The sequence below is a fragment of the Megalops cyprinoides genome, chromosome 11 (genome assembly GCF_013368585.1).
Source record: "Megalops cyprinoides isolate fMegCyp1 chromosome 11, fMegCyp1.pri, whole genome shotgun sequence".
In the NCBI taxonomy this organism is placed as follows: domain Eukaryota; kingdom Metazoa; phylum Chordata; class Actinopteri; order Elopiformes; family Megalopidae; genus Megalops; species Megalops cyprinoides.
The window spans coordinates 18,579,157-18,593,004 of NC_050593.1; the positions used below are offsets into that span (position 1 = coordinate 18,579,157).

The 13,848-nt window shown below is 40.0% G+C and overlaps 1 protein-coding gene across 1 annotated transcript; it reads left to right on the top strand.

Annotated features, from left to right (window-relative positions):
* Positions 1 to 476: 476 nt before the first annotated feature.
* LOC118785899 (cytoplasmic tyrosine-protein kinase BMX-like) lies at positions 477 to 12,320 on the top strand. Its single transcript, XM_036540846.1, has 16 exons — positions 477 to 614; positions 1,019 to 1,123; positions 2,543 to 2,624; positions 2,748 to 2,867; positions 3,159 to 3,226; positions 3,550 to 3,722; positions 5,754 to 5,808; positions 5,938 to 6,017; positions 6,311 to 6,438; positions 6,995 to 7,060; positions 7,198 to 7,369; positions 8,258 to 8,474; positions 8,638 to 8,702; positions 9,449 to 9,567; positions 10,739 to 10,896; positions 12,252 to 12,320. Exons 1-16 carry the CDS (start codon positions 477 to 479, stop codon positions 12,318 to 12,320), a joined length of 1,815 nt encoding a protein of 604 aa, XP_036396739.1.
* Positions 12,321 to 13,848: the final 1,528 nt, after the last annotated feature.

Genomic DNA, 13,848 nt, shown 5'->3' on the forward strand with positions numbered 1-13,848 from the left:
CAGCAACAGCGGTTTGAAGCTACCAGAGGGCAGATGCATACTTTTGAGAGAGCAAAGGGACTTCTGTTTCCTGATCTTTGTAGAGATGTGCGGGGGAAAATAGAAGGGGAAAGTCACATTTTACCAGTTTGCAAAACAGGGCTCACCAACGAGCATCAACCAATCTAAACGTTAAATACAGTAGATTACAGGGTTGATTTACTAACAGGAAAACAAGGAGTGTTTACTGAGGAGTGCATCACATCTCAACAAAGCAAGAAACTTCATTCACATGGTAAGAATGGCATTTTGGTACAAAATTCCTCATAACAATTGTAATACTTGGTTACCCGATGACAGAATTTATTTAATTTTTGAATTGCAATCATTTTATGTGAATTTGTAATCACAGTAAGAATGGTGACTGGCATTCTCCCTTTGAGTTTCTACTTAACAGCCCTCTGTTCCTTTTAATTTTATTCAATCCAACAGTACAGATGGACCCTACTGTCACCAAGGAGGAGGTCCTACTGAAGATGTCACAACAAAAGAAAAGAATCTCACCAAGGAACTATAAAGAAAGATTCTTTGAGTTGACCAGCGATGCCTTAAACTACTATGATCTCGACAAGGGGGTAAGGGATTATTTTAGCAACTCACCTTTCACTGTGATATGTATGAGCAATTAGCATTACTAATTGATAAACTGAAAAATTCATCAATGGCATTGATATTGCTTGTATAATTGGACCTAGGGAAGACAATATACGGTATATGACTTTGCACAAACATTGTTTACATTTGTCCATACAAAGGATGGTTGCCTTTATTGTAATACATTTTCTGGAAAAGAGCAATAAGAATTTGAAAATGTAGCCAAGGAAGAATTTTGTAGTTCAAAACATTAAGCACACGCCCAGCTGGCCATTCAATATGCATCCATACCTGCCTTGTTCTTCTAACAAAATGCTAAGGTTTTATTCTCTGTAGGGTCCAAATTTGGTGTCTTTTACAATTTTACGCACAATGTCCCTTTCAGAGAAAAGGAACCAGGAAAGGGAGTGTCCAGGTCAACAAAATTACCTGTGTGGAGATAGTCCAACTGGAGGAGCCCACCCCAGTGGAGAGACAGTATCCCTTTCAGGTCCAGTAGACCGCGTAATACAATGCACTGCATTGTTACGTTTTAGCAAGGAACTTAACCTCATTACAGCATTATTTTGTAGTCAAAATGTAATTTATGTTCATTTATCTTCTTTATTTATTTTAATAAGAATGTATGCAAGTAATTTTTTTACATTAGAAGAAAATTTCAAACATGACAGCTGTTTTTCTCAAAAACAGTATTTTACTTGCAGTGTCAAAACATCTGTTCTTAAGATCTCAGGATGTCCGTTTTCTTAAAAAAAGAAAAAAAAGTGTCTCCAAAAAGTAGAGTCATTTTGTAAGTATTTTTTTTCAGATAAGAACGGGGCTGATCTAATTTAATCTCAAGGGGTTTTCCAGTAAATTAGAGTGGGTAGGTAACAGTTTCATGAGGAGAGGAAGCAACAGGTTGGATGGTGTTGGAGAGGGAGAAAAAGAGGGACAACTCCCTTTTGTGCTGTGAGAGCTCATGAGATTTTGAAGTAAATGAGGTACATTCTTATGGCAATTTGGTGGCTGTACTATGCAAAGCTCATCAGGTACTATTAAAAAAACTAATATAATTAGCTGTGGAATTATTACAATTAATTATTATGATTCACTGTATTGCCTTAGATACAAGTAGCTGATACAGTTAAGCAGGTTTGGTTGGATCAGTTGCAGCTCAGGTGTGTTAAACCCCCCCGGACCGGCAGCATAAATTAGTCTCCAGCTTTGTCTCACTGTTTTATACGCTCATGTTTTTTTTTTTAAATCAAAATCTGCTTTCATACTCCTATGTGAATGCTATTCTTAGATTATGTTCTTTGTCTTGGGATGGTATATAATTTCTTCACTTCTGCACCTGCATATGTGACATTTTAAAACAAAAAGAAATTAAGAAAACATATAGACAGCTGTTGAGTCAGCAACCACTAAGCATGGATCCTACCATTTTTAAAATTCAGTATCCCTAATAACCAACACAGTGGAAAGGGTTCTTATGGAGAGATAATTGGCTTTTTACAAGCGTGTTTTGCTCACAGTTTGGTTTACCCCTATTTTCTACTAATGAATGTGGCAATCATTTACTTCTCATATGGTGTCAATCCTCTCCATGTTTGACCACCTGAAAGGCTGATATTAGCTACAGGAGTTGAATACAGTCTGCTATTGCTGTCATTGTTGAAGTGCTTCAACCGTCCCATCCACTTATGATTCTTACATTTTATTAAAATGCCTGCAGTGGGCCTGTTTTGTCGAAGTGAATTGGTTCTTAAATTCCCTCTCTTTCCTCTCTCATCATGTAAAGTCCTTCACAGGCATCCTCTTCCAGTTAAATCAGGCGAAGTATTCTTAACCTATCCGGTCTTGTTTTCACAGCAACCCAATTTTTGGAATATTATTGAATTCATTTTTATGTTCTCATCCCTATCAGATTGTATATGACAACAGCATTCTGTACATATTTGCCAAAGATGAAAACAGTCGCAGAAGCTGGATAGGAGCCCTGATTCAAGGTACAGTTCACTTCTGTAGTTACAAAGAAAAGGTTTGTACATCAAATCTGTGCACACCACACAGCTGAGCTGCCATCTTTGATACATGATGTAGATGTCAGGCTGCACCTCTGTATTTCACAGCAGTGAGAAACAACTCAAAGCTTGCAGCAAAGTACCACAGTGGTTTCTGGACAGAGGGGAAATTTCTCTGCTGCAGACAGACTTCAAAGAAGGCCCCTGGGTGTACCTTGTGGAATGCAAGTGAGTATGCTCAGTCTTTGAGGGAAGGTTATTTATTAATCTGTCAAGCCCTCGCTTGTTTAATATTTCATTTTTATGAATTATTTATATGGTTTTGTGTCTTAAATGGATGGTACTGTTTACTCCATCTGAGGTGTATGACGATAGAAACCCACTAGGTGTCTTTACAATAATTGTTTGCTTTTTGATTACATGTTGTGGATTTTGCTTTGTCAAATGTTGCAAAGTTCTCTACAGCTATATAACATTGTTTGTTACCTCAATATATTCTTATATTTCATATTTTCACAGCAATGGGACAGTCTCCTTTTTCATCACCAATCTTCAATAAAAGGCTTCCACCCATTCCTGGCCAGGAGGTACATCTCCAAACCTTGACCTTTGACAACATTTGGCTTTTATGCGGGTCAAGAACTGTGTTCATATGAAATCATTAGTAAATCAAATTCCTTAGAATACAGTCTTCTTATACCAGAGATATTTAGCCTACTTCCAGGAGGGTGATAATATCTTTAGACCACTTAAAACAGCAGAAGAGCTTCCTTCCTAAATTAGCTTAAAGAGCTTAAAAAAAATACTGGATCATGGCTCCCAAGCAGTAGTCTTGCTCTGACGTCTAAAAGTCCTTAAGTGAAGTGTGCACCCTTCAGAGCCTTGTTTTGAGAAGCTGTGTGTTTCACAGGGCAGGGACCTGCCTCCAATCCCGGAGAGCGGGAGAAGCCCCCTGAAGCTGGTGGTGGCCAAGTATGATTACAACAGTGAGGGGCCCTGTGAGCTCAGCCTGATGAAAGGAGGAAAGTACTGTGTTTTACAAGGAGAGGTGGATGGCTGGTGGAAGGTTAGGGATGCAAAAGGGTAAGGCTATAAAGCTGCATCTCTCCTCCATCTTATTCGCAAAGCTTTGAGCTAAAATCTGTTTTCATGTACAGCAGAAGTGACCAAGTCTTGGAGGGCCTCTGGGCCCAGAGGGCCTCTGTTGACCTAGCCTTCCAGCTCTCTTTAAACAACTGACAATCTCACAGCTGAGAAAAGGCAGGTTGAAGTAAAGCAGACATGTGTTGAATCAAGCACTTAAATGCTAGGGTCTAAAAGGATCAGCAGCCATCCGGGAATGCAACAACCTTAGTTTAAGAGTGACATCTGACTATTGAAATAAAAATCCAGGTCCTTGTTAGGTGTAATGTTAGCCCCAATCTTCTTATGACTTAAGCGCATGAGGAGCTGAAATGTGGATGTGCCGGATGCATCTCCTTACAGTCCTCAATGGGGCTGTAAGGTATAAAGATCAAAAAACTTGTCATGATACAGGAAATATTCGCAGGTATGCACAAAGTTGTGCATGATGGTATGTACTGTAGACTCCATTCTGTGCTTTTACATTCCCAGTGCTGAAGGCTATGTCCCTGCTGCATATGTACAGGACCTGAGACCTGTTGCAAATGACAGGTAACCCAACCAATACAAGATTCTACTGACAAAGGCTGCCCTTGGACCTCTTGTGACTCAGAGTGATGTCTATTATGACTTCTGTGATGTACAGCCATTCTGCAACATTTTATATACAGGTTCCATTCATAAATACAGTACAATACAGTACAATAAAAAGCAGACATCATTCACAACTTACTAATTACCTCAGAGCAGGTCAGAAAATGTTTTATCACATTAGGTGATGTTCAGTTAGTATTCGTGAGTTATTTATAAGGGGTGAGTGTACTGCATACCATAAACAAGCACTGAAAAACAATCAATGTGAACCACAAGCACTACAAAAAATCAGTTAATATTAATATCAACTATTTACAATATCAGATAAATAATATGATAGTCATCATTCACTTTCATGTCCAATCTGACCACAAATTCATAAATTGAATGAAATATATGTATGCTAATGATCCAACACCCTCATTAATTCCTTTACAGTAAGCAAAGCTCAGACCAGAGGAGAGGTTTGAACAAGCGTTCCTTCAGCGCAGAAAGCCAGTGAGTGACACATTCTTTACTCTGCATTATTATATCTTGAAAAAGGTCATTATGATGGGTTGCTAATAAAATGAAAAACTTACACTATCTTCCCTTTGTTATCGTCATTTGCAGACATACGAATCTCAAATCAAAACCTTACAGTCCAGAGCGGTCACTCAGCCTCAATGAGTAAGTCATAACTAGCATTCTCTCTGAATGCAGTTACTTTTCATTGACGCATAGTTGCCTAGATGCATGATGCATTTTTTAATGTTGACACACAAGCAGAATACAGACAAAGGAGCAACTTAAAATGTGTGATTTGCTCTGAAGATATGAGATTTTAAAAAGAGAATGTATGCAGGTGTTCTTCATGGACATTTACATGGTGTAAAAACCCCTGCAAAACACAACTACGTACTTTTGCACTGAAGAGACTGAAACTTCTTGACACAATTTCTCTATTATGAACAACATTGTGGTTGGAAGTTGAAATGTTTTGTATCACTCTGTATCTCATTGTAATCACCTCCACAGCGCATATGGCCAATCAAAGTCTTCAGTCTCAGTCAGCTGGTCAGTGAATGTGGAAGACTACCGGTGAGTTCCCCTGCTTTCTTCTAGGTAATTCTAAGATGTGCGCAGTGATATGCTGATTTATAATAAGATGCAAAAAAGCAATAGTATAAGAAAAAAAGTCATTATTACAAGCTCATATGAAAAATGATGAAGTTGATGATGAAAACAATGCTACTGGAATTGTGGTTCCCATTCTTCTCAAATACAAAATTGTTCCACTGTTTCTTCTGTAGGAGGAATTACTTTATTGTAGAATGCATTGTTTAGAATACATTTGAGAACAATAACCCTCATATATATAATAGATACAGTGTCTCATCTGGAACTTAAATGTTGCAGGTGGTATGCTGGAAATATGTCACGGGTGAAAGCTGAACAGCTTTTACGAGAAATGGTACATTTGTATGCATTTTCAAAAATATTCAATGAATCCTCTGTTATTAGGTCAACATGTACAGGCAACTTCTACTTTGAGCCTGTTACTACAAGAACAGTGACTTCTCTCTCTGCTCTCAATATGCAGGGGAAAGAGGGAGCCTTTGTAGTGAGGGACTCCAGCCAGAAGGGGGCATACACAGTGTCCCTGTTCAGCCAAGCACTTGAGTGAGTATCAGAGATAATCTCCTTTATAAATGATAGTCTGTGTCACTGTTTAATTTTTATTTATCTTTTTATTTTGTCCTGGATTGAAGCAGGTAAGGGGCAAATACTATAAGAATGAAAATATAGGAAAAGCATAACTGACTGTACCATCCTTGTCAATTTCCAACAGCTTGAGTAATACTTAAGTTGGACCATCAATTAGCAAATACAGCAGGCAGCCCAGATGCTGTGAGATTTAAGAAAGGAGTACAATTGTCTGTTGTCGTCAGAACGGAATTGTGTTTTCCTTACAGCGAAGTAAATGGGACGGTTCGTCATTACCTCATCAATGTCACCGAAGACAGAAAGTACTATCTCGCAGAGAATCACCTATTTGACTCCATTCCCAAAATGATTGAATATCACCAGCACAATGGAGCTGGTAAGCACTAATACACTATCAAGCTGATTGAATGGCTAGCTATAAGGAGCAGGGATTGTAACGCAAATGGTTTGATTACCAGTTGTGGACTGTTGTTCTTGAGCGAGGTAATTAGCACAAATTCCTTCAGTATGTATCAAAGATGCTATGCCATATACTCTGGATAAAGGCATCTCTCAAATATAACAGCATCACCATAAAAATATCTGAAACATACAGCGTTTACTTGTTCAGCTGTATAGCAGTGAATAGGCAAATAATTCCAGTGGTGTAATTCCCATTCTGAGCTCAGCTAGGACAGAAATGTCCTGACACAAGAATATTACAAGACAAAGATTTGGCAATGTTGTCATCTTACCCTGAAATCACTATGCTTGCAAAAGAATGACTTACATTTACCAAAACGCTGGCTGTCTTGCCAATGTTGTTGAATTTTACTCAGAAAACCTCAGATGACTGAATAACATGAGTCAATTCATGCGAATGGCTTGTGTTTCGGATTTCTGATGTAATGTTCAGTGTCCATGTGTTTGTGTTGTGAAAATATCCCTTTCAGGGCTTTTGACAAGATTACGCCACCCAGCTTTGACAGGTAACAGCAAGGCTCCCTCGTCATCCTATGGTAAGGAAAGATTCATTAAACAAATATTGTTTATTTGCCTTGCATACGCCCATGTAAATGACGACAGCATTCAACATTCAGACCTGCAACATTTTATTATAAGTTTAATTTGGTAGCTCCTTGTCTTCTGCGGACAGGAGAATGGGAGCTGGATCGCGGGGAGGTGACCCTACTAAGGAAGTTGGGGAGCGGTCAGTTTGGAGTGGTGCAGCTGGCCCTGTGGAAAGGGCAATATGAGGTGGCCATCAAAATGATCAAAGAGGGCTGCATGTCAGCAGATGAGTTCATCGAGGAAGCCCAGATAATGATGTGAGTTGCCTTGCGGTGACATGCTTGGTCTTTTTTCTCAGTTCCTTCTCTCTTTGTTATTTATCTCCAGCTATGGAGTTATCTGTGATACTCACCAGTATATGAGCTTCCTCTTTTAATTTACTGCACAGAGCCACTCAATATGTTTGAGGTGACATTTTAGGAGGTTTCAGATTTGCTCAACAGAGGAAGAAATGTTGTTTACTGGGGTGGGTAGAAATATGCTATTGTGCAAGGTTAAGATTTAGAAAAAAAAAAAACCTTTGTTCATTGGGACTGGTTTTAATCATTAATCACAGGCTGAAAGGACTGAAGGAACTGACCCGTTGTTAATTCCATTCACTTATCCTTCTTGACCATCAACAAATGAATGAATGAATGAAATTAAAAAGTGTGTCCTGAAATCAGTTTATGAGAACTTGAGGTTTTGTAACAAGGGCACAACACAGATTACTTCTTGTATTTCTGAACTTGAAAGTCAACATTAGCCTGTTGTGACCTTAATACAATCTTTGAGTCCTTTAAGTAATCATAGACTTGCAAAGAACGTATATGAATCCTTGTTTTTACACACTTACCCGAGACACACAACCATATAAGTCCCAGCAAGTGGACTTTCATAAAGCCTTTGTGAAGACTATATATGGCCTGTCTGAGCATTTCAGCTCAATGCAATTGTCACAAGCTAATGTAGGTTTTCAAAATAGCTGATCGAAGGGAAATAGGACGTTTTATCATTTTCGCTTTCAAGTATGGGCATAGAAAGTATTTAGGAAGTTGCTATGCCATTCTCATAAGGGTGATAAGGATGTCTTCTGAGGCTTTTATAAAAAGTGATATCTGCACCGCGAACTTCCTTTGTTTGCGTGTGTATGTCTGTGTTTGAAGGAAACTGCGGCACCCAAAGCTGGTGGCTCTGCATGGCGTTTGTACAGACACATATCCCATTTACATTGTGACGGAGTACATGAGCAATGGCTGCCTCCTAGACTACTTGAAGACCTATGGCAGGGAGATGCAGCAGCCCCATCTCCTGGACATGTGTTTGGACGTGTGTGATGCCATGGTCTACTTGGAAAGCCAGCAGTTCATCCACAGAGACTTAGTGAGTCCTCGCCAGCACTGACTATGCCTTAGTCACACCCAGTCACACACTAACACACACACACACACACACACACACAAACACACACAACACTACTGGACAGGTTGCCAGAGAATGGTCTTATGTTTATGACATGAACCCTCTCATTTATACTCTCTTGTAGGCTGCAAGAAACTGCTTAGTGGACAAAGACCTCACAGTTAAAGTATCAGATTTTGGGATGGCCAGGTAATCATCACAAATACTATTATTATCTCTAAGGGGTACAATCAGTTGCACTGGACATGCAGGTTCAGAGGAATCTCTGATACTAGGATCCACAGGACGTCAACTAAATCCTTAGTTACTAGTCTGGTTGTGGTCTGACCTGTTCAAATTTAGTAATGTGACATTTTTAAGTCAGTAAGTACTTGTACTGAACTATGCAAGGAATGAATATACATATACAACATCACACCTCATGATACTCAAAAGATGTCTCAAAAGATCCATTCCAGATGCAGTGGTGCTTTTAAATGAAGTGATATAGGACAGGAGACGCAGCAGTGGGAAGGCTTGAATGGTTGGAAATAAACTCAGGAATTGTTGTCTGCTCTGGAAATAGGAAGTTGACATATTTCAGGCCTCTATTAGGTTCAGCATGTGAGAGAAGTGCATTGTCAGTCAGAGAGAAGTGCAAGTTATTTGCATTTGAATCACACAGGCCACAGATTCATCCATATCTGTAATATTTTTGTCATTTACAGTCATGTCATTTGCTTTCAGTCACAACTAATTTATGTATGTACATGGACCATAACCTTGCATAACCTGGCAATATGTGTGAATATTTTCCAATGGAGAGAAAATAATTAGATATTTTGTTACCACTGCATCTCCATAGTTTTACTTTTTTGTATTTCCGCTTTTCAGTGACTTCAATCATCAATCCAGTTAAGTTTTAAAAGGAGTGTCTGTGTTTTTGTGTTCTGCAGGTATGTATTGGATGACCAGTACACAAGCTCAGCGGGGACCAAGTTTCCAGTGAAGTGGTCAGCTCCCGAAGTACTGAACTACAGCCGGTTCAGCAGCAAGTCAGATGTGTGGGCTTATGGTGGGTGTCAGTCCAGGTACTGCTACTGCTTCCAAACTGTGGTTTTGAGATCCACAGTATAACTGTGGTTTCCCATTGATGAGCAATTCTGGCAACCGTAGTACTTGTTTTATGTACCAGTGGCCTAGCATGAATGCAGTGTGTATGTGCAATCTCACATAACCATGGTTGATATGCTCAGACATGAAGAGTGCATAACATCAGTGGGGTGCCACACAGAGGTTAATCGATCCACAATGAAAACTATAAGGAAAACTCGCCTACCCCAATATTTCCCATTAACCCTTAGTATTATTTTCCCCAAAAGTGCACAGTTCTGAGGTGTACAACTCCCATTGCTGCAGGAGCAAGCAGGAAGCACTGCTCCAGAAAAATCTCAGGTCTGCTTCGTAGAGACTGCAGTAGATATTCAATTCATATTTAATGTGTGGCCTTTGCCATCCAGAAAGGCAGTAAATGAAGAAGAATGCATAAATAAACTTTACTGTGATTATTTCAAGCTTTATCGTTCTTTTGCTCCGACAGTGAAAAGAGCTTCAGGAGGGAAGTATTTGACAGTAGAGAGAGATAGCGGGTGTTGAGATGGAGAGGAGGTGGCAGGACTGATAATGTCGGCATTTATACTGTGCTATCTCTGAACTCTGAACCCTGTTACAAAATGTATCTACCCACTGTTTCCACAATTATCCTTTTCAGGGACATTGGGAACTGGCTGTTTTCCATTTTGAAACATAAAAAACCCTTCAGCCTTCCAAGATTCCCCACTGTGCCAATACTTGCACATTATTCTGCTGATAAATTCTTTGTAGGGCTACACTTGCTGTCCACCTTTTCCCAAAGGACAAACCACTTTTTTCATTGAACATTTTAGTTGTCGCTTAGCACAGCCTTTCAGGACATTTTCAGTTTGCTGGAGCCAAGCTGTGTTAGGAATACAGTGATTCACTTTATTTACCACTTTCAGCAGTCCAGAATGTCACATAGCATAAAGAAATGCTATCACAGGTTTAAAAAGAGGTCAAGGAGTCAATAATATTTACAGAGGTCAAAAGGGGGAGAGTGCTGGACTGGCCAGCACAGCTCAGTAGCTCCTATCATCCATTATCCCCAAGATGGTAGCATTTATATCCCAGTCACCTGCCCTCTGTCACTTCTCTCTTCCCCTGTGCAGGTGTATTGATGTGGGAGGTGTACACCCTGGGCAAGCAGCCATATGAGTTATACGATAATTCCCAGGTGGCAGAGAAGATTATGCAAGGATACAGGCTGTACAGACCACAGCAGGCCTGTGAGGAGCTGTTTCAGTTGACCAGGAGCTGCTGGCATGAGGTAGGGGCACATATTTAAGATAGACTTTCACCTGACTGTGGTTTCTCTGAGAATTCCCCAGACTACTGTCTGAGAAATTCTACATCTCACAATTATTTCACATAAATGAGGCAACATTGGTATCTAACTGAAGACACACGTTTATTAAAAGCTCTCTGATGAAGAGCCCAGAAGTACTTGAACTAGTTGTATCAGTAATTAACTGTGCCAAACACAGACATCCGAAAACATTTCTACATTTACTTTGCACTTTTTTTTAAAGACAGTTATGCTAATACATATCACGCACATGCACAAACACCGACCACCCAAAGCTGGCACAGACCAACCTCTTACTTGTTGTTCAAGAGGCAACAATGAACAGTCAATTAGTCATTCATGTCACTGGTATCCTCCTATGACAGTACAGAAAAACTTGTGCAGATCAGCATTGACAAAAGAGCTTTAGGTTTGGAAACTATAAAAACTGCTGGTTTCATATGAAGTTTCACAAATTCCTGGCTTGGGCTTTGTAGGCATCTACATGTACCCTTCAGAATGCTCAAGGATTTATAGGGCTCATAGGGCAGTTGACTGAAATCATACAAAAGTCAAATTTGTCAGCAATTTAGTTTTGTTAGGTTAAGTTTTGTGAAACTGAAAGCTGTGCTTTTCCTGTCTGCTACAGTAGAGGGGATTTTATAACTGAAACCAGAAACTTAGCTAGTGGCTAAAATTAAAATTGTGGTTATATAAATTTTTTTACATACAGTGGCATTGATATTAGTTAGCTATCATGGCAATGTGTATAGTTAAATTAGGTGTACAATGAATATTGTTCTGAACATGTAACTCACACATATTTCCTCCATTTCTATGTAAGAAAAAACTTGCCCTTCCTATTTTTGCACCCAAACACAGAACACTGAATTGCAATAGATTCCCCAATGCTCCCCAGTATTGTTATTTACAATATAATATTGCATAAGCCGAACTGAATCTCAGACCACTCAATCAGCTCCTGTGGTAAACCTTCTAAAGCTGACATTCAATCTGCCAGTTCTGTGATATTCTCCTGCAGAGCATGTGCAACGTATATTAAAATATAATAAACATTCCCTGAGGCTCATTTTCAAACACTCATACAAGAAAATCTGAAAACCTACCAACCTACCTTCAAGCTCCAATACATGTTAGGCAATGAATATATAGGGAGTGCTTTGGTCACCTTTAAACATTGTACGCCAAGTGGGAACAACTCACTGCAACTGCCTATAATAAAGTCATTCTTCCACAAATATGGAATTTTTGCTACACAAATACACAGCACGGATTTAAGTCAAAACACTTTTTTTTTTTGTTTTTTTCACTTTCAGAACCCTGAAGACAGACCTTCATTTCATCAGCTTTTTGAGAGCCTTAAAGCATTTCAGGAGAATGAGTAACAGGACCAGTTCTTTGTTTTCTTGCCTGCTACCATGGCACTAGCTTTGAATATGGCAAAGACCTGATCAAGATGTATGACCATGTATTTTATGAAGAGATCTGCAGGGGTGTTGTGAGATACTGTTCAATAAACTGAGACAGATTTTCTGATAAACTGATAAATAGCACTGAAATCAGTGGCACAGCACAGTTAAAGAAATTCAGTGTCCATGATATTCAGAGAACCCAAATGAAGCCTGCCTGTCACTACATGCATGCATTATACAGTGTCTCTCTTTCCATGTTTCAAACCTCTTATACCAAATATTATTGAACAGTGTCACAAGGTAATCATAATTTATGTATCAACATATATCATTTTGTGGAGGTCCTGTGACATGATTCAATTATTGTATATAAATCCAGGAAAAATCAATTGTTTATTTGAAGTTGTACATGATTTTCTGAGCATGTACTATACATCACTTGCACTCTCTTTCGCACAATATACCAAGATGTTGTATCAAAAACTTTATCTAAACTTCAGTCAAATTCTGGGAGATTATCAGTACCCAGTGTCAGGGCACAGGCAAGGACTCAGGCACGGACCCCAAGTGCCTTTTAAGGACGCCGGGCAGAAATCGTGACCAAAAAACAGGCAGGGTAGAGACCAGGCGGGCAGTCCAAACACAGTCAGGAACCAAAGCCAGGGACAGGAAGGGTCAAACCAGGTAGTCAGGTAGATCAGGTGAACAAGGCAGGGCAGCAGGCAGGAGCAAGGTCAAGGCGCAGCCAGGATCAATTCGGGGAACAGCGAGCAGGCAGAAAACACAGTGGGAACAAGACACTGCAACAAACTGGCAACAAGACAGAGACAAGCAGGGTAGCTATAGGGCTGGGCTGATGAGATGATGGGAAGCAGGTGTGTAGGCAGGCAGGTGGAGATGATCAGGTGGGTGGAGACAGGGCGGAGAGTGGTGCAGGGCTAGAACACAAGGAAAACAAAAGCACATGGACAGGGAAAAACAAAAACACAACAGCTAGGGGGCGGGAGCACTGACACCCAGAACAGGTCATTTGGAAATGTGCATTATCCACTACTGATTTGTAGATGCCATACCAAGAAATATTTATATTTATTAATCTGAAAGATGTTTTATCTAGGGTGACTCACAAAAAGTCCACTTCATACAGAAACTGATGTCATTGTCATTCTTATCTGTCAGTACTTCGGCCCCCTAGCTGTTTTTTTTGTGTTTCTCCCTGTCTGTCAGTGTCGTCCATGTGCTTATGTTTGCAGTTCCCTTGTGTTCCAGCCCTGCCCCGCTCTCCGGCCTGTCCCCGCCCACCTGATTTCCTGATCGCCTCCATCTGCCTGCCTGCCCACCTGCATCCCATCTCCTCATCAGCCCAGCCTTTATATTCCCTGCTTGTCTCTGTCTTGTTGCCAGTTTGTCTCAGTTTTGTCTGTTTTTTACCTGCCCAATTACTTGTTGTGTTTGTTCCTGTGCTGACCCCCGCCTGATATCTGACTTCGTTCCTGCCTGC

Bases quoted from the DNA above. Each gene is read 5' to 3' on its own strand.
- LOC118785899 (XM_036540846.1), top strand. From the start codon at position 477: ATGGACCCTACTGTCACCAAGGAGGAGGTCCTACTGAAGATGTCACAA. The intron at 2,868-3,158 runs GTGAGTATGCTC...ATATTTTCACAG, and splicing joins GTGTACCTTGTGGAATGCAA to CAATGGGACAGTCTCCTTTT. The intron at 8,703-9,448 runs GTAATCATCACA...TGTGTTCTGCAG, and splicing joins TCAGATTTTGGGATGGCCAG to GTATGTATTGGATGACCAGT.